Source organism: Engraulis encrasicolus, chromosome 20 (assembly GCF_034702125.1).
Source record: "Engraulis encrasicolus isolate BLACKSEA-1 chromosome 20, IST_EnEncr_1.0, whole genome shotgun sequence".
Taxonomy (NCBI): Eukaryota; Metazoa; Chordata; class Actinopteri; order Clupeiformes; family Engraulidae; genus Engraulis; species Engraulis encrasicolus.
Window position 1 is genome coordinate 29,222,138 of NC_085876.1, and position 19,941 is coordinate 29,242,078.

The 19,941-nt window shown below is 44.6% G+C and overlaps 1 protein-coding gene across 2 annotated transcripts in view; it reads left to right on the plus strand.

Moving 5' to 3' along the window:
• ctdp1 (CTD (carboxy-terminal domain, RNA polymerase II, polypeptide A) phosphatase, subunit 1) overlaps positions 1-19,941 on the plus strand; it is a 140,344-nt gene that overhangs the window by 6,192 nt on the left and 114,211 nt on the right. For both annotated transcript variants that reach the window (XM_063185752.1, XM_063185753.1), the window contains exons 5-9: positions 320-470; positions 7,550-7,640; positions 16,353-16,513; positions 17,431-18,330; positions 19,410-19,664. In XM_063185752.1, coding sequence (XP_063041822.1) covers positions 320-470; positions 7,550-7,640; positions 16,353-16,513; positions 17,431-18,330; positions 19,410-19,664 — 1,558 coding nt within the window. The remainder of the gene's footprint in view (positions 1-319; positions 471-7,549; positions 7,641-16,352; positions 16,514-17,430; positions 18,331-19,409; positions 19,665-19,941) is intronic.

Sequence of the window (19,941 nt, forward strand, 5' to 3'; positions counted from 1 at the left end):
CACACACACACACACACACCACAGAACAACACTGCAGACGCCTAGCTAACAAGATACACACACCCCACGGAACAACACTGCAGACATCTAGCCAACAATGTACACACACACACACACACACACACACACACACACACACACACACACACACACACACACCACACACACATCTCTTTGAAGACCTTTGTAGTGTCCACAAGCACACACACCTACATACTCAGCCACACACCTACTGTACACTGATCACTGATCATTTTAAGCGAACTTGGGTGTTTTGAAAGGTTCTCTATAAAGCTAATAACCTGGTTGTTGTGTGCAGGGCATCTTCCATTTCCAGCTGGGCCGGGGGGAGCCCATGCTTCATACGCGCCTGCGGCCGCACTGCAAGAACTTCCTGGAGAAGATCGCCAAGCTCTACGAACTGCACGTCTTCACTTTCGGCAGCAGGCTATACGCCCATACCATAGCAGGTAATGACAGCATAATTACGCCATAGCAGCAGTTACTACTACTACGACTACTACTACTACTATTATTACTTAGGGGTGTAAATAATAATAGAAATGTATCAATATACCTCGCTATAATCTGAAGATTGAATCGAATCGCTTTACGCCCATACCATAGCAGATACTATAATAATTACTACTACACATTACTAATAATGATAATAATATAGGCTCTATGCCCACACCATAACGTTAATAACATAATAATTACTACTACACCATAGCAGGTAATAACAATGTAATTACAGCACCATAGCAGGTAATAACAATGTAATAACACCTTCTCGGTCAGTCGCGCCCCCCTTTTTTGTGTCCACTCCCATAAAGGATAATAAAATATTATATTAGGGGTGTAACAGTACACAAAAATCACGGTTTGGTAGGTACCTCGGGTTTTGAGGTGACGGTTCGATACGTTTTCGGTACAGTATATGGTAAAAAAAAAATTGCAAAACCATTTTCCTCCTCAGTGCGTGGTTTATTGCTATTGTGTTAGCAATGTGACATTAGCTAGCTAGCATTTCAGATGATGTGGCTCTGAACAATAGCCTGACCAGGTGATTTTTGCATCGAAATAGTTTACTTGGAAGCTACTAGAGTTGTTCTTCGGGCGTGAAAATACATTTAGACCCGCAATTTAAACTCGGAGAGTCAGAGCGCACCAGTGACAAATCTCAGTTCGAATGTTGAAAAACGCAATTTTTACCTAAACCAGTGCTCGCTTAATGTGGAGTTTTTGGGCTTTCGAACAAGCCCTGACATGTGTCTGTGGGTTGAAGGCAAAATATTCGGTGGCTGTTCAAAAAATGACAAAAAATGATGAAATTGGCTGGGAGTCTACAGCTAAAATTCCAAAAAACATCTTGTATTGAATGTGTTAAGAAGGCAGACTTGGAAACTCGGTTTCCATCTACTCTAGGCTCCACTTGTGTTTCTCTCAGAGCTTGTGGAAAGCAAACGTCTTTTCTCTCTACTCCGGCAGACATGTGGACCTTTTTATGCCACTAGTTGCTATGTTAATTAGTTTGTGTGTGTTTTGAAACTGTTAAGACGAAGATTAAAGCTCAACTATCAATTCAAGAAGTTGTAAAATGGATTTATTGATAATACACGAGCATTGCAGTGGAAACTGCTACTTTGGGTCGGACATTTCATCAGTGTAAGTAATAGCACTTTCAAAAGTGTGCACAATCCTCTATTTCCCCGCACAAGAAATTGCTCTGCACCCTGCTTGTATTGCTGTGTAGTCGCTGGACAGTGGGAAATTTACCTCAACCTCGTTTGCTCTCCTGACCGCTGTTCCATGTCGCCTGAAAGCGATTTGGCGCCTTATTACCAAGTTTTCCCAAACTGCATATAGTGAGAGGGAACCATAGCCTACTTCAAGCTCTTGCTAGTTGCTAGCAACAGGGCTTTGAACCGTTATTTTTTTCCAAACGTTCCATTCCGAACAGAAACGGAATTATAACGTTTCCGGTTATGGGTTCCACCAATAAATTGACGTTCCCGAACCGGTTAGAACAAAAAAATATTGTTCCCGGAACGGTTAATTTCGTTCCTGTCAGCTGATTACTCCCCATAGGCCTAACTGACGTTAATTATCCAAGAAAGACGGAACTGCAAATGAGTCAGCCTACATTCCAAACTGTTTATTCAAGCGGATGAAAAGAATATCCTCCAGAATTTTGTCATTCAGGGACGACCTAAGCGGAGAAGCGGAGAATAAACCTCAATGATGAAAATGCACGCTCCACACTGACTTGGGTCACAGGGAGCGCTATGATGGACATTGTGAGTTTGGGCATATTTGAAGCGGCCATGGATGCCCAATAACGCCGAACATTCTCGGTGCGCTTTACATACGCTTCTCTTCAATGTCTTACAATGATGCAATGGAAACTCTGCCCTTTTGTATGACAGTGGTTTCTCTTATTTAAGATGTGGAGTGGAGACTTTGTAATCCACAGCTCTCTCTCCATTCAGTCAGAGAATGTCTGATGTCACACAGGACGTGAACCTCAGCCGTCATGGTAACGTGTGCAGAAAATATTAACTTTTTATATTAATTTTTTTGTTTGTTTGAGGAACGGTATTAACCGGTATTAACCGGTTACCATTATTTTTAAATAAGTGTTTCCGTTCCAGAACATAAAAAATAATAACGTTTCCGGTTTCGTTTCTGTTCCCTGTAAAATACAAAAAGTTCCCGGTTTTCGTTTTCGTTCCTTGAACCGGTTCAAAGCCCTGGCTAGCAGTACACTTTTCCACTAAGCTACTCCTCCAATCCGACACAGGTCCTCCTGTTGCTGTAGCGGCAGCAGGCAGGAAAAACATAAACATATAACATATTACTCTACCGTTCGGTGCAGCACTGTACCGTACCGAAGGTCATTTTGGTTCGGTTCGGTACGAATACAGTGCACTGTTACGGACCTATATTATATATAACATATATTATTCTGAGGATGTGGACACCTATCAGCCCCCATTTCAAATTCTTAGTAAAAAGCAGCTCATTGTTGTGTGGCTCATGCTTGCATATTGTAAATTAACTGACCTCTTGATCCTGCACGCACCCATCACATAATGACTTGACTTGGCTGTGTCCACTCTTCATGCTCATGCCTTACCTTCCACAAGGGGGCAGTCTCTACCTTCACTCTTGCCGTTTTTTGCAGTCTTGAAACGTCTGTGGTGAGAGGATGCTGTGCAGGATATGTGGGATGCAGCATCAAATGCCCTGTAGTCATTGACATGTTGGCACATATCATACATGTTGCTTGTTAAATGAATGTGGTTGATTGAGGCAGGCTGTGTTGTTTACTGTTGGGATTCATCAGTGGGAATCGGTATTGAAGTGAATAGTGTAGAAGGGAATAGTGCAGAAGTAAATAGTATAGAAGTGAATGGTGCTGAATGTAATGGTATTGAATGTAATGGTGCTGAAAGGTGCATCAGCTGCCCAGAGTCCTGTTCTCATGTGAAGGCTGTTCTCCTGTGAAGGCTCTTTCCTGGCTCATCTCACCTGTCGTCTTGGGTAGGGTGCGCGCATCCAAAGTCACTTGTTGCAGGTGCTAGACAAAAGTGTCAGACAGTTTAAGAAGGTAGTCTGCACACTGCGGAATAAGCTCCAAAAATTAAAGGTAGTTAAGTTAAAACGGCAACATTTCGATCACCCTGGATCTTCGTCGTCTGCCTGTCATCTGCCTGACGAAGATCCAGGGTGATCGAAACGTCGCTGTTTTTAATTTAATAAACTTTATTTTCTGGAGCTTATTCCTCAGAATGCAGACCTACCTTCTTCAATCATCTCACCTCCTGGCCAGCAGCAGCTTGACTTAAAAGGCAGATCAGGCCTCACGGCTTTGTTAAGTTGCAATGTATACGCAGCCCGCTAAGCCCCCCACATTTGGGCTTACATTGCCACGGGGACCCCGGTTCGAATCCGGCTTGGGTAATTTCCCAACCCTGCCCCATCTCTCTCTCCCAATCGTATCCTGTCTACTCTCACACTGTTCTATAATAATAAAGGCCAAAAAGCCCTAAATAAAATACTTTTTAAAAATGCAGTGTATAAATCTCAGTATGTGTAGATAATATATCTTTGGCTCAAGCTTCTCGGCTGGAAAGAGTAGTGTACCTTTCAAAAAAAAAAAATGTCTGTACTCCTGTGCTTGTAATTAAACGTGTTTACCCGTGGATGTGCTGTTGTCCGTGTGTGCGTGTGTGGGTGTGTATGCACACTATGCTTCAAAGCGTCTCATTTTGTTAAAATGGGGATTGTGTGAGCTACAGACGCTGCTGGCTAAAAAGGGAAGGAGGACGAAGACGCTCAGACCTGTTTGCTGCCCTTGATGTTTTTAATGAGAATCTTCCTGAGAGCCCCATAAAAATCGCACGCACGCACGCACGCACGCACGCACGCACGCACGCACGCACGCACGCACACACACACACACACACACACACACACACAAAGCCGTCTGAGAGAGAGAGAGAGAGAGAGATCTTTGGGGAGAAGAGCAGTTCTGCTTTCACTGTGTGGTGCTTTGGTGTTGATACAGCCTGTGGAGAATACTTAAAGCGATGGTTCGGAGTAGAATCACCCTAATGCCATTTGAACCGTGACACCCATCCACCTTTACACCCGAAGTGTTTTCTGCCGCAGACTTACATCAACAGAGTTGCCGTGTTATTCGATGTTTATTCCGGTTAGCTTGACTCAAGCGCATATGGATACTGGGCACCGTCTCCAAACTTTCCCCACAAAAATAACATGTCATTACACCAAACTTCTGCAGTAGCACAAATATAGTCTGTACTCACGAAACGAAGCATTTGGAAGTTTGGAAATAGTCCAGGAGTTTAGTATTATCAACACAAGCTGAATAGCTTCTCTGCTGCTAAAGCTGCGCCAACGTTACTTCCGTCATATGAGACAAGCCCGTAAAAGTCTTCAACAAACTTCCAGACTTCCAAACTTCCTTAAAAAAGTTTTCACTGAATTGTGATTAAGGCTTATATTTTCAAGGCAATACTTAAAATATATTTCAAATCTTACCTACTATCAATTAGACAAGGATTTTCGTTATCAATACTGATGCTGAATTCACTTTTCATTGTGCATATTATGAGCTTCGTTGAGGACTCTTACATGCTTGTCTTAGGTGACGGAAGTAACGTTGGCGCAGCTTTAGCAGCAGAGAAGCTATTCGGCTTGTGTTGATAATAATAAACTCCTGGACTATTTCCAAACTTCCAAATGCTTCGTTTCGTGAGTACAGACCATATTTGTGCTACTGCAGAAGTTTGGTGTCATGACATGTTATTTTTGTGGGGAAAGTTTGGAGACGGTGCCCAGTATCCATATGCGCTTGAGTCAAGCTAACCGGAATAAACATCGAATAACACGGCAACTCTGTTGATGTAAGCCTGCGGCAGAAAACACTTCGGGTGTAAAGGTGGATGGGTGTCACGGTTCAAATGGCATTAGGGTGATTCTACTCCGAACCATCGCTTTAAGGGAGTGTGTGTGTGTGTATCAGTATACCTCGCTATAATCTGAAGATTGAATCGAATCGCTTTACACCCATACCATAGCAGATAACACTACTTCTACTAATAATGATAATAATATAGGCTCTATGCCCACACCATAACGTTAATAACATAATAATTACTACTACGTTATAGCAGGTAGTAACGTAACTACTACACCATAGCATGTAATAACAATGTAATAACACCTTCTCGGTCAGTCGCGTCCCCCTTTATTGTGTCTACTCCCATAAAGGATAATATAATATTATATTTGCGGTGTAACAGTACACAAAAATCAAGTGGAGTTTTTGGGCCCGTAACAAGCCCTGACATGCATCTGTGGGTTGAAGGCAAAATATTCGGTGGCTGTTAAAAAATTGACAAAAAATGATGAAATTGGCTGGGAGTCTACAGCTAAAATTCCAAAAAACATTGTGTATTGAATGTGTTAAGAAGCCTGTGGAGAATACTTAAAGCGATGGTTCGGAGTAGAATCACCCTAATGCCATTTGAACCGTGACACCCATCCACCTTTACACCCGAAGTGTTTTCTGCCGCAGGCTTACATCAACAGAGTTGCCGTGTTATTCGATGTTTATTCCGGTTAGCTTGACTCAAGCGCATATGGATACTGGGCACCGTCTCCAAACTTTCCCCACAAAAATAACATGTCATGACACCAAACTTCTGCAGTAGCACAAATATGGTCTGTACTCACGAAACGAAGCATTTGGAAGTTTGGAAATAGTCCAGGAGTTTATTATTATCAACACAAGCCGAATAGCTTCTCTGCTGCTAAAGCTGCGCCAACGTTACTTCCGTCATCTAAGACAAGCATGTAAGAGTCCTCAACGAAGCTCATAATATGCACAATGAAAAGTGAATTCAGCATCAGTATTGATAACGAAAATCCTTGTCTAATTGATAGTAGGTAAGATTTGAAATATCTTTTAAGTATTGCCTTGAAAATATAAGCCTTAATCACAATTCAGTGAAAACTTTTTTAACACTCTCGTCTGGAAGTTTGTTGAAGACTTTTACGGGCTTGTCTCATATGACGGAAGTAACGTTGGCACAGCTTTAGCAGCAGAGAAGCTATTCAGCTTGTGTTGATAATACTAAACTCCTGGACTATTTCCAAACTTCCATATGCTTCGTTTCGTGAGTACAGACCATATTTGTGCTACTGCAGAAGTTTGGTATAATGACATGTTATTTTTGTGGGGAAAGTTTGGAGACGGTGCCCAGTATCCATATGCGCTTGAGTCAAGCTAACCGGAATAAACATCGAATAACACGGCAACTCTGTTGATGTAAGTCTGCGGCAGAAAACACTTCGGGTGTAAAGGTGGATGGGTGTCACGGTTCAAATGGCATTAGGGTGATTCTACTCCGAACCATCGCTTTAAGGGAGTGTGTGTGTGTGTGTTGTACATAAATGTGCATCTGGCTCTGCATTGTCCACTTTGATGGGAAGCTCTTCAAAGTAGCTACAGGCAGGCATACTGCCTCTGATGGAGTTTTGCTGTTGCCTCTAGTGATGTTTTTGTGCTACCCCCCTCTCGCCCTCCTATCCTACAGCTCTCAGCAGCTTCTGTCTCTCTCTCTGCTTGGGATGATTTTGTTCTTCTGCAAATCTGTACCTCAACAGCAGAACACAGTTCAGCAGTCCCCTTCTCTCTCTCTCTCTCTCTCTCTCTCTCTCTCTCTCTCTCTCTCTCTCTCTCTCTCTCTCTCTCTCTCTCTCTCTCTCTCTCTCTCTCTCTCTCTCTCTGATTTTTTTTATTTTTATTTGACTTTTTTTTTCTTCAGTCAAAATGTGAAATGCATCTTTGGCAAAATGAATTAATATAACCATTTTCTTGTAGTGTGTTTTTTGCTCCTCTTCAGGCTTTAATGAATTACCGGTAATATAACCAGTTTGTTGTGGTGTGTTTTGCTCCTATAAAAGATTTAATAAATATATATGACCAGTTAGTTGTTTTTTAACTCTTCTGCAGGTTTTCTGGATCCTGAAAAGAAGCTGTTCTCCCACCGCATCCTGTCCAGAGATGAGTGCATCGACCCTTACTCTAAAACAGGAAACTTAAGGTTTAAACACACACACACACACACACACACACACACACACACACACACACACACACACACACACACACACACACACACACACACACACACACACACACACACACACACACACACACACACACACACCTCCCATCTGCATACACTACTCTAAAACGGGAAACTAAAGGTTCAAACACACACACACACACACACACACACACACACACACACACACACACCCCTCCCCTCTGCATACACTATTGTACTGCCAAACATCCCCCACAGCAAGGAGAGCCACAAGCAAAACAAAAGTTTTCACAAGAGTTCAAAAATCTCAGAAGAAACGTAAACCAAAGTTTTCAGAGTTTAGAATCTCAAGAATTTCTTCACAAACTTCTTGGCTAGAAAATAAGTGCAGAATAGTTTTGGAAAAGTTTTGGATTAAATAAATGTCTGCAAGTTCCCCAAAACATATGCATGCCAACACACACACGCACACGCACACGCACACACACACAGTCAGAGGCGTTTGTCAGTCTTTGTCAATCAGTCACACTAGTGTTTATTTTGTCTGACGTTGTGCGTCTAAAAAAGTGCCATTCCAGTGTCCCCACATCACCTTTCATCCAAAGCATCCTCCCCAGAGCTTGCCAACCCATTTCCATGCGCTCCCATCTCATCCCATGTGCTACCTCCTAACATTTTTGTGTGTCGTGAAGAGATCTTGCACTGCATTAAGAATCTTTATCAGTAATCCTACACAGTGCACCTGTAGCCTCTTATTGCAGCAGGGGTCGCCGGCGACCCTATTCACTTGCTGAAAATGCTTAAATACATCATAACAACATTGCCATGACATTACAGAGAGCCATAGTGCTGCGCTAAGGGATTAAGAATCTAAACATCTCAGTTTGACAAAATGGCGTTTATGTGTAGTGTTATTGCAGTGAGTTTTTTTTACAATTCTCATTCTAAGGTAAGAATAATGTCCGTGCGGTTCGCATCGGGCTTTTTCCTTAGATGTAATTATGCACTAATTACTTACTTATTTTTAATGACGATCCTAAAAGCTGACCTTTTCCATCATGTAGCCGTTTTAAAATCAGACGACGGATGTTCTAGTTCAGGAGAGGTTAATGTAAGCTCCCATTTTAAAAGCTTAATTATGCTGATTATTATAAAATTACAGGCCAGGTTTTCAGTATGCAGTTATGGCATGTTTGATTGACAGGGACGGGGGAATTTTCTAGATAGGAATTTATGTATTTACTTTTTGGAAGCTGCTGGCTGTGTTTTACTACTTTTTTCATGAAGAAAGAAATAATATTGCAAGCTAACAGTGTTGAAATTGGGTTATGATTTGATTCACACAAGATCTTTCGTCACAAGATAACCTTCCTTATTTCTTTATTACTTATTACTTTCCTTTTTTCATTGGATTACACTAAACTAACTCTTCAAGCCAAAGAAACCTGCTGTTATAGTAGAGTGGAGTATCATTTATTAATCCCGAGGGAAATTAAGGTATCCATTAGCATGCATTGCAGAAATACTGAATGCACAAGACATTTCACATATAATTTCTCATATATAAACCATATAGCACACACATGCATTTAGCCAAAGGTAGATCACACACACATATACACACACACACAGATAGCTACAGGGGTTTTAGTTTCACTCCCTCGAGTGAGCAACATGAATTTAGGGGCCTTACTCAATGTCAGCTGTGCATGCAACCTTGCGATTAAAAGTCCTACTCCCTAACCATTAGGGCACAACAGAGTAAAGGGCTGTGTATGCTTCTTGCGACAGCCTGTCGCTCACAGGTCTCCACAGATAGTAGTTTTGATTTTTGCTCCGTCCCGGGATCACTAGGTCTGCACTATGTTATTCATCGTCGCAAAGGTAGGGGCAACAAGAGGATTGTTCAAATTGCCCTCAATACAAGGAGTAGACTATACGTGTCTGTTGCTTTGTTGCTTCATTTATTTGCACAGACTCCGACAATGAAATGAAAATGAAACATTTAATAAATGTCAACCTGCATTTTTGATTGCACTGTAGCAGCCACCACAGTAATTTACAACAAGAAAGTGACTCATTGTCCAGAATGGTTCACGCAAAGCGGAATGTTTATGAAAACACTATTCAATGTCCCCATGTAACTTTCTGAGCATAAACTGGGCTTAACATCACAAAATGGAGGGTAGAGTTCTAATAGAGCTGAGGGCGACTCCTAATAGAGCTGTTGTTGCTGTGGAGTAATTTGATTGGCTCTACCCACTTGACTCCTCCCCCACCTGAGGTGATTGCCAGCACACAGACAGAGACGCCTACTGAATGTCCACAGATACACCTGCTACAGACCCACAGACACAGACGAGCCTGCTAAAGACCCACAGAGAGACAATCCTGCCAAATGTCAGGCGTGCTGTTATGACCACGTTTGAGGAAGATATTTAATTACACCTGACAGATTTTTGTGTGGCCAAGAACACATCTCTCCTCTCCCATGCCATGTAGAGCTGCCAAAAGCAACAGGTTCAGGAAGACATGCTGTCTGACTTCTCTTCTCTTCTCTTCTCTTCTCTTCTCTTCTCTTCTCTTCTCTTCTCTTCTCTTCTCTTCTCTTCTCTTCTCTTCTCTTCTCTTCTCTTCTCTTCTCTTCTCTTCTCTTCTCTTCTCTTCTCTTCTCTTCTCTTCTCTTCTCTTCTCTTCTCTTCTCTTCTCTTCTCTTCTCTTCTCTTCTCTTCTCTTCTCTTCATTCCCACGTCATGTAGAGCTGCCAAAGCCGAAAGCAACAGGTTCAATAAGATTCGCTGTCTGCCTGGTGTGGATAGGAAGACAGAAATAAGGAAATGTATTGATGCAACCTCTCCTCCAGTGGAGATGAGACCTCTCCAGTCGTGTCCGTCCTGCTGAGCGGAGATCAGTGGTGGCTTCGCCCTGCTCCTCATTTACATGCTAATTAGCGCAGCAGCAGCAGCAGCAGCAGCAGCAGCTCTCTCTCTGATGCGTTGGGGAGCGCGCTAACTCCCACAGTTAGGGAGGGGAGGGGAGGAGCACAGGCTGCTGTATTAGGGAGCGTGGCGGAGCGTACTGCTAACTCCCACCGTTAGGGAGGGGTGGGGAGGAGAGGAGCACATCTCTCTCTACTGGGTTGGAGAGTGTGCTAGCTCCCACAGTTAGGGAGGGGAGGAGAGTAGAGGAGAGGAGCACAGGCTGCTGGGTTGGAGAGTGTGCTAGCTCCCACAGTTAGGGAGGGGAGGAGAGTAGAGGAGAGGAGCACAGGCTGCTTTATTGGAGAGCGTGGTGGAGCGGAGCGTGCTGACTCCCTCCTTTAGGGAGAGGAGAGGACAGTATGGGGAGGATAGTAGAGGAGAGGAGGTCTAGACAGGACAGGACGCCCTGCTCCTCATTTGCATGGTAATTAGCGTAGCAGCAGCAGCGGGTGGGTAGCGGAGCGTGCGAGCGGATGGTTAGCGGAGCGCAGCATTGTGCCTCCGTTAGGGAGGGGAGGGGAGAGGAGTGGAGAGGAAAGGAGCACAGGCTACGGGGTAGGGTATGGTATGGGGGTGCAGCAAAGTGCCTTTGTTAGGGAGGGGAGTAGAGGAGATGGGAGAGGAGAGGAGATGAGAGGAGCACATGCTGCTGGGTAGAGTATGGGGGTGCAGCAAAGTGCCTTTGTTAGGAAGGGGAGTAGAAGAGAGGAGAGGAGCACAGGCTGCTGGGTAGGGTAGGGGAGTGTGTTGCCTCCCTCCTCTAGGGAACGAGCAGAGCACAGCACAGTGGAGTGAAGAGGAGCCGAAGCTCTCTTTTTGAAGAGCGGTCGCCCCCCGCTGAACTGGGCTCAGAGCCAAACCTTGTAGGCGTGCTCTCTCTCCCCATGACCACCCTCCCTCCTTGGCCCTCGGCACCCCTGTAGGTCCGCTCCCTCCCTCCCTCCCCTCCTCTCCTCTCCACCACTCTCCTCATCACCCCACCCTCCCTCCCTCCCCTCCTCTCCTCTCCACCACTCTCCTCATCACCCCACCCTCCCTCCTCTACTCCCCACCATCAACTCCTCCCTCCTTGGCTGCCACTCTCCTCATCAGCCCACCCTCCCTCCTAAGCTCAAGATGCATGAACGATGTCTTGAACGAGACATTCATGTCTCCTGTGCATGTCTCTTGCTCGCTTGGTCTAAATTTCGGGATGCTATATCCAAATGGCAGGCAGTATGGAGTCGCTTGGGGTATCACCTGAAGTTTGGCCTGCTCTTCGCAGGACAAAAGTGGAACACTCTCTGCTTTTTGACCCTTCTTCACTGATTTTATCAGTGGCTGATGGTGTTTGTGGCCATATTTTAATAGATACTCAAACTACTTTTTTTCTGGTAGTAACCATCTCGTCTATTTGAGATGAGAAATCGTATAGCCAATAGTGTTTAGTATTGTTGCCCATTCATTTTTTTCCTCTGATGACTAGTTGCACCAGTGAGACGGCATTTTTTTTTTTGATGTTAGCACTATTTGAAAAAAAAAAATAGGCCCACTCTGGAGCCCTGACCCCGAGCCCCCGTCAGCTTCCCACGGGAGTGTGGATGGAGTGGCTGATCCCATAAGCTCCGTCAGATCGATGAGGGAGGATTTAAAGTGACAGGCTTGTGGTTTGCAGCTCCATGCATTTATTAGCATGTCTTTATTATTATTGGAGTGGTGGTTATGTGTTTTATTGGCTCCAGGAACATGAAGGGTCCTCAGTCTCAGCCCAGCCGCAGCCAGGCATGCCAGCAGGAGACGTCCAATGTCTGCACTTATTTGAACTCAAAAGAGCAGAGCTTCGTGATGGGCTTTTCTCCCAATTAAAAATCGATTGTTTTTAAAGAGGACTCCTCTAAGATATATTTTTAGATGTATATCACAGGCTCTTGTCCTGTCCAGGGCCACGGCCTTTGAGTTCCTTTTTTACGAGGCCTGTAAGAAGTATTGATGAAATGCTCTCTGCTATGGTGGAGCTCAGCAATATTGACATTCTCCTTGGCCTTTTTAAGGGCTTGAAGATTCCCCCTGTCTGACTGCTCTGCTGGCTACTGGAAATAGCCCCAGGGGAAGGGCACAGAGTCCTACCCCGTCTGCCCTCTTGAAGGTCGGGGTGCGAAAGGCCATCCAGACCGATATTAAAGGAGATGTTGGGTACGAAAGGCCATCTGTTATATCAGGACAGGACAGTGAGAGATTGTGACAAGAAATGGGAAGGAAGGATCTCGCTAAGGGTCTCCAGTCGGAATAGAACCCGGGTCGCCGACGTAATGGTACATTGTATTGAAGGGGCACAAGGTAGGATGACGTCGTTTGCGTGGTGCCCGTGGCATACCTGTCTCAAAATCTACACCGTAATGAAAAAATGCTGTTCAAATAAACTCGCTGTGAGACTATTTTTCATCACGGAATGCCAGCAGTTGATACAAATCTGAATACGGTATCTAAAGTAATGTTTTCAAACGAAAAGTATTTCCCACGAGACTCCTTCGGACCCGCTGTCATAAGTGGGGTATTCTGACAGCGGACCGTGGAAGTGGTCACGAGAGTCATCGTTCACTGACTAATGACTCGCATAAGCATTGGCTGAGTCGAGGCCGTGTTGAATTAAGGGCCGTACACACACGTCGCTGCTAGTTACTCGCTCAGCGAATGAACTCAATAGAATGTCATTGTGTTCCAGCGAGACTAGCAGGCAAGTAGGCGAGTACTGTACAAGCGATGCGATGTAGGCGGATCCCTAGTTGAAAATATTTTATCTTCGAGCGAGGTGAGTTAGCGAGTAACCAATTGGAAGGCAGAGTTCAGTACTTCTCGCCTGTTCATTGGCAGTTAAAGCCGCGGGAACTTTCAGCGAAAGTTCCATGAAATAGAGGAGAGTAGGCGAGCAAGCGAGAAGCTAGCAAATAGCAGCGACGTGTGTGTACGGCCCTTTAAACTTTGAATCCTTCCTGGAGCCCCTTTTAGTCATTGAGCCACCGCGCCCCCACTAGAGGGCACCTAGACTGATTGAAAGGAGATGGTGATGTCTAAAGGGTCATATGTGTAGATTTAGGGCAACGCAGACTAGGCTTTAGCACTTGCTGATGTGGATTTTATTGTATTCATTACAACGCAAGTCAGCCAGATGATAAATTGCTCAGGGGGAAGATCCGGTCCAAGTTTGGACTTGGCACCAAGGCTCTAAATTCATGTTTTCATCACCAGTCAAAATGGCTAGTCAATGTTAATCTTACTAGCCAAGCACGCACTTACTAATGGGTCAAAGTGGCTAGTAAAGTTATTTTCTACCAGCCAAACTAAGTAGACAGGTATTAATTTAGAGCCCTGCCTGGCAGTAATGATAATCTTCTTTGTGTTCTACGGTAATTGTTAAGGTTACACCTTTCTAAGTAAAAGTAAAGGTTTAAGTGTTAATAAAGGGTTTTTTTTGTCTGTCCGAGCATCTTTCTCTGTGGACTACTGTATGAATGAGCATTGTGAGCAATCATCGAGCAGGGGGTGGTTTGGGAACTACCGGTACAATACATCACATTTCACATAGCTGATGCTTTTATCCACAGCAACCTGGTTGTTTTACGTACAGGATGTGTTGATTACGGTCCCTGGAGCAGTATGGGGTTAGGTGCATGGCTCAAGGGCACTTCAGCCATGCAGTGAGGTAAGGAGAGCTTAGGGTGGGATTGGAACCTGTAACCCATCTCCTTAATCACCATGCCACAGCTGCCCCTATACCAGGGGTATTCAATTAAATGTCAAGGGCCAGTTTTTCAAATTCCTCCCAGTTAAGGGGCCGAACTACACTGTGTGCAGAATTATTAGGCAAACATGTTGTTTTGACTATATTGTCCATTATATGCATATTTTCCGCCACCAACCCCTATGGACATGAACACCTATTGGATTTAAGCATTCCAGGTCATGCATATTGGTATAATAAGAGACAGTGTGATCGGAGGGGCCCAATACCCTATATCAGGGCAAAATTAGTGTGCATAATTATTAGGCAACGTTGTTTTCCTCTGGAAAAATAGGCCACAAAGGAGATCTAACAAACTCTGAAAAGTCTATAAACAATTTTGAAGTCTTCCAGAGGGATGTGGCTGTCTTGAAATTGCCCAGATATTGGTCATATCCGTCTAATGCACCGTTACGAAGTCATCAGTGTCACATGCATTGTGCTCACAAAGTAACTGCCGAATTGAGAAGAATTGAAGGTCAAACTATCACAAAATGATTACCCTGCAGTGCTGTTATATCCCAGAACTGAAACCTACATTGTGTGTCCACAAGAACATTGTATTCAGCACTCAGAGACATGACCAAGGTAAAACAGGTTGAAACCTGAAGACCACTCAACAAGAAATGCAGTCAAGACTGGGTCAAGAAAGGTCTTTAGACAATTTTGTCAATGGTTTTATGAACTTGTGAAAGTGACTGTTAATGGACCAGATCGATGAGCCCATGGCTAGATCGGTAATGTGCACACTCAGATGAGTTCCTGAGTTCTACTCAAATGCCAGCAGAATACTGCATAAATACCACTGTCTTCTTGAAAGTTGCAAACTTTTCCCTCACAGATCCAGCTATGGTCTCATCTACCCTGTCTGTCAATAGTCACTTTCACCAGTCCATAATACCTTTAAAAACTCTGTCCTAGGGTATTTCTTGACCCAGTCTGGACTTAATTAACTTGTTAAATGGTTGTCTGGTGTCATCCCTTCTTACCTTTGCTATGTCTCTGAGTGCTCGACAACCTGTTCTTCTGGACACCTGATGTAAGTTTACATTCTGGAATATGATAGCACTGCAGGGTAATAATTTTCTTGTAGTTTCACCTTAAATTCTTCAAATTTTTGGCAATGGCATTTCATGTGAGACTGATGACTTTGCAACGGTGCATTTGATACTTCTGTGCTAACGTTACCAACGTCTTGCCAATTTCAAGAGAGCCACATCCCTCTGGAAGACTTCAAAATTGTTTATAGACTTTTCAGAGTTTGTTAGATCTATTTTGTGGCCCATTTTCCCAGGAGAAAGCAAAGTTGCCTAATAATTATGCACACCGGATATTGGGTGTTGGGCTCCTTTGATCACACCCCCATCTTATTATACACATATGCATGATCTGGAATGCTTAAATCCAATAGGTTTTCATGTTCATAAAGGTTGGTGGCAGAAAATACGCATAAAATGGACAATATGGTCAAAAAACATGTTTGCCTAATAATTCTGCACACAGTGTATATGTATGTATAATGGTTGCCGACTGTCAATGAAAAAAATATGGGAGACTTCATTGAAGTGGAGGGTCTGGGGGTCCTCCCCCAGAAAGTTTTGCATTTCTTAGATGTAATTTCCTGCATTTTAATGTCCCGTGTCCCGTTTCAGCATGATAAAGGAACACATACTTTTATCAAAAAACGATTCTGTATTTCAAGGGGCTTGTGGGGGGCCAGAACATTGCTGTCCAAGGGCCGCCATTTGAATATCCCTGCCCTATACTGATGTAACCTGATTAGTAACAACCTCCCCTGACCCCTGATCTCCTCTTCTCCTGGAATTGTTTCTGTTTGGTGACTCCATGGTGATGATGTTTAATGTATACCTTAGTAACGACCTCTTGGTTGTTTCCATGGTGATGATGTTTTAATGTATACCATAGTGATGGCCTCTGAACTCTGACCCCTATCCTCCCTTCTTGCAGGAACTTGTTTCCGTCGGGGGACAACATGGTGTGCATCATCGATGACCGCGAGGACGTGTGGAAGTTCGCGCCCAATTTGGTGACGGTGAAGAAGTATGTCTACTTCCAGGGCACCGGTGACATCAACGCACCGCCTGGATCCCGAGAGGCCACCAGGAAGGGTAATAATGTACACATACACATACACATACACACACACAAGCACACTCACATATACAATACACACAAGCACACGTACAGTACACATGCCGCCAGGATCCTGCGAGGCTGCCAGGAGAGGTGCTGTAGGATCTTGGAATTACACACACATTCTACACACGTACATCAACACAAACACACAGCACACACACCACCAGGAAAGATACTGTTGGACCTTGTATTTACACACACTAACAATACATAAACACATGGAAGACACGCATACAAACGCACAAGCTGTATACTTGCAAATACAAGCACGCAAACACACTACCTACTTGCACCAAGTCAGTTATTCGATTTCACATCCATGTCATGCACATCATGTTTTTGCCTTCAGGGCAGTAGGTCTGTAGTCAGGTCTTAGTGATGTGTGAGTTTGGTCTGAAAGCAGAGGTTGGAGGGACGGGCTAATGTGACATTTTGCTTGAAGGTCTTGAAGGTCACCTACCTGACAAGGGGGTGGGGTGGTGTGGGGGGGAGTAGTCTTTGGCTTCCTGTGTGTGTTTTAATAAGCAGGTAGTTGATGCATTATTCAGCCGAATAGATCACAAATCAGCTCCTCTGTCTGGCACACAACACATGCGTGCACGCACACACATGCACACGCTCGCACACACACTCACACACCTGTCTTTTTAGTATGTGTGATAGTGATTTGTTTATGGATCAATGAATGCTACTTGTATGTATGTGGGCTGTAATGTAAGTAACACAACTTAATGTTTTGTAACGTAATATAGCATAACGTAATGTACTGTAATGTAATGTAACGTTGTGTATGTAGTGTAAAGATATGTAATGTACTGTAGCAATGTTTTTTCATGAAATGTAACTTATGTAATGTAACGTGTTGATCTCTGCATCTCTCCCCTATCAGGAGCGCAAGCAGGCAAGGTGGCAGACGGCACGGCAGAGTCCACAGACGCCACGGCGACCACATCAGCATCGGAGGAGCAGAGCAATGGCCTCAGGAAACGGGCGCGGGACCGACACGCACAACCACCGCCCTCCACCTCCACGTCCTCCACTCAGGGAAACAACGACAGGACTCAGGGGGAGGCAGAGGGGGAGGGGGGGTCAGGAGAGGTCAAGGGGGAGGTGGAGGCCCAGTCGAGGGTCGGGGGTGACGATATGACGGAGGCGGAAAGGAAAGGGGACGCAGGGAGTAGCGGGAGCAGCAGCAGCAGTGCTGCCACAAAGGAGAGCCGGCCGCAGGAGAAGGAGTCGGAAGGAGCCGAGAAGACCAACGCAAGCACAGAACATACAGCAGGGACGACCACCACCACCACGTCTACAAACGATCTAGACTTCAACTTGTCCAGTGACAGCGACGAGGAGAGCGACTTGGAAACCAAGGCGGCGAGTCCGCAGCCGGCCCAGGGCTCAGGAGACCCGGCTTCAGCCGCCAGCAAAGAGGAGAGTGGCGATAGCGGCGAAAAGAGGAAAGAGGCGAGCGAGGAGCGCGACGGGCCGTCGACGAGAGAGCTGGGCAACGGAGACAGCCCGCAGAGCTCTGAAAAACAGGCCAGAGCGTCCTCCACAGCGAAAAGCGAAAGCTCCGGTGACCCGAGCACGACCGACAACCCCATCGATGAGGACGATGTGGATATGGGCGACGATGAGGAAGATGATGATGAGGAGGACGAAGACGACGAGGAGGAAGATCGTGACCATGACGACCACCTGATCTACCTGGAAGAGGTGTTAAGGCGTGTCCATGGCGAGTACTACTCTCGCTACGACGCCTACCTGAGCCACAACGGAGCAGGCGCAGCAGGTAACAGCAGGCAGCTCCAACTCTCACCAATCCACTCTGTTTCACAGCAGGTTGTTATATGTTATATGAAGTGAAAGAAATCGACTCAATTAAAAAGGTGAAAAGCGAAAAAAGACAGGAAAGAAAATGGAAAGAGAAAGTCCTCCATTGAAGGGGGGTTTAGAAGAAGAAGAAAAACAGGGGAGCCGGAGTCTTTAGTTACAAGGATCTCACTCACCAACTCCAACTCTCCCCAATCCACTCTATTTCACAGCGGGTAACAGGGGAGCCTGAGATGCTAATTGTACTTAGATGGATATTTTTAAACACAGATATTTTTTATCCTTTTACGTATAAGTGCGACATGTGGATAATGATTGAAATGCCAACATGAGGGATATTTCGCTAAAAGGGATATTTTTTTAACAAAGGAGACTTCTAAAGCCTTTTAGGTATATTTGAGAGGCCAAAACTGCATGTCAAAAAATATCCACACACATAAAATATCCACACCAGTAAAATGCAGTTAAGGGTAGTACACGGCCTCTGATGATATAGTTCATTTTTCAAACCCCTCTTCTGCATTCGTCAGGTGCCCATCTTTTCAAAATAGCCAAACTTGGCTAAATACATTTTTTATGCAGGGAGTAGGACCTGAGTGATGGGAAATGGTTTAGCTTGCTTAACCTGTAGTTATGTGATAATTAAGTTATAATTGTCTGATTAAATTGTGAGGAAACAAATTATTATTTTGGAACGGTATTGCATTACATTATTCTTTGCTTTTGCTTGGGTAGTAAAAAAACATTTCCTGATAGTAAAAAGTAGTCAATTTCTGTACTTCTACTACTTTAATACAACTCTGTGTTTTCTCTGCTCCTCATCATTATCAGCATCAGCATCAGCATCAGCATCAGCATCAGCATCATTGTCGTCTGAATGCATGTAGTATCTATTGGTGTGGATGTGCTTGGTCGTAAATGCAGCCGTTTCCATGCTCCTTCACTAGAACTGTAACAGGATCAGCGCATGACTGTGGTGTGGTGGACGTGTTCGTGTGCTGTCTATTGCTTACCTAACTCTTCTGTCCTCCTCATCAGGATCAGCAGCATCGGCGGCGGCGGCGGCTTCTGACGCGGAGCAGCCCGACATGCGTAAGATTGTGCCGGAGCTGAAGGGGCGTGTGCTGGCAGGCACCACCGTGGTGTTCAGCGGGCTCTATCCCACCAACTACCCCATGGAGCGCACGCGCGAGTTCTACCACGCCAGGGCGCTGGGGGCGCGCATTGCGCGCAGCCTGGTGCTCACCCCCAAAGAGCCCGACAGCACCACACACCTCATCGCCGCACGCGCAGGTCAGTCGCATTTCACCTCAAGAGTCTTTAATGAGATTTTAGTGACCTGATAAATCATTTATCACCATTAGTAACGTTATTACTGTTATTAGCATAGGGCTGGGCAATATGACGATATATATCGTTATCGTGATATAAAAGTGTATATCGTGACCTTTCTCCTATATCGATTATATCGTGATAGTAATTGAATATCATTTAATTACATTTCCTGTTGTCACAATACACACTATAAGTTAATGTAACTGTAAAAATAAGAATGAAAATATCCATTTGT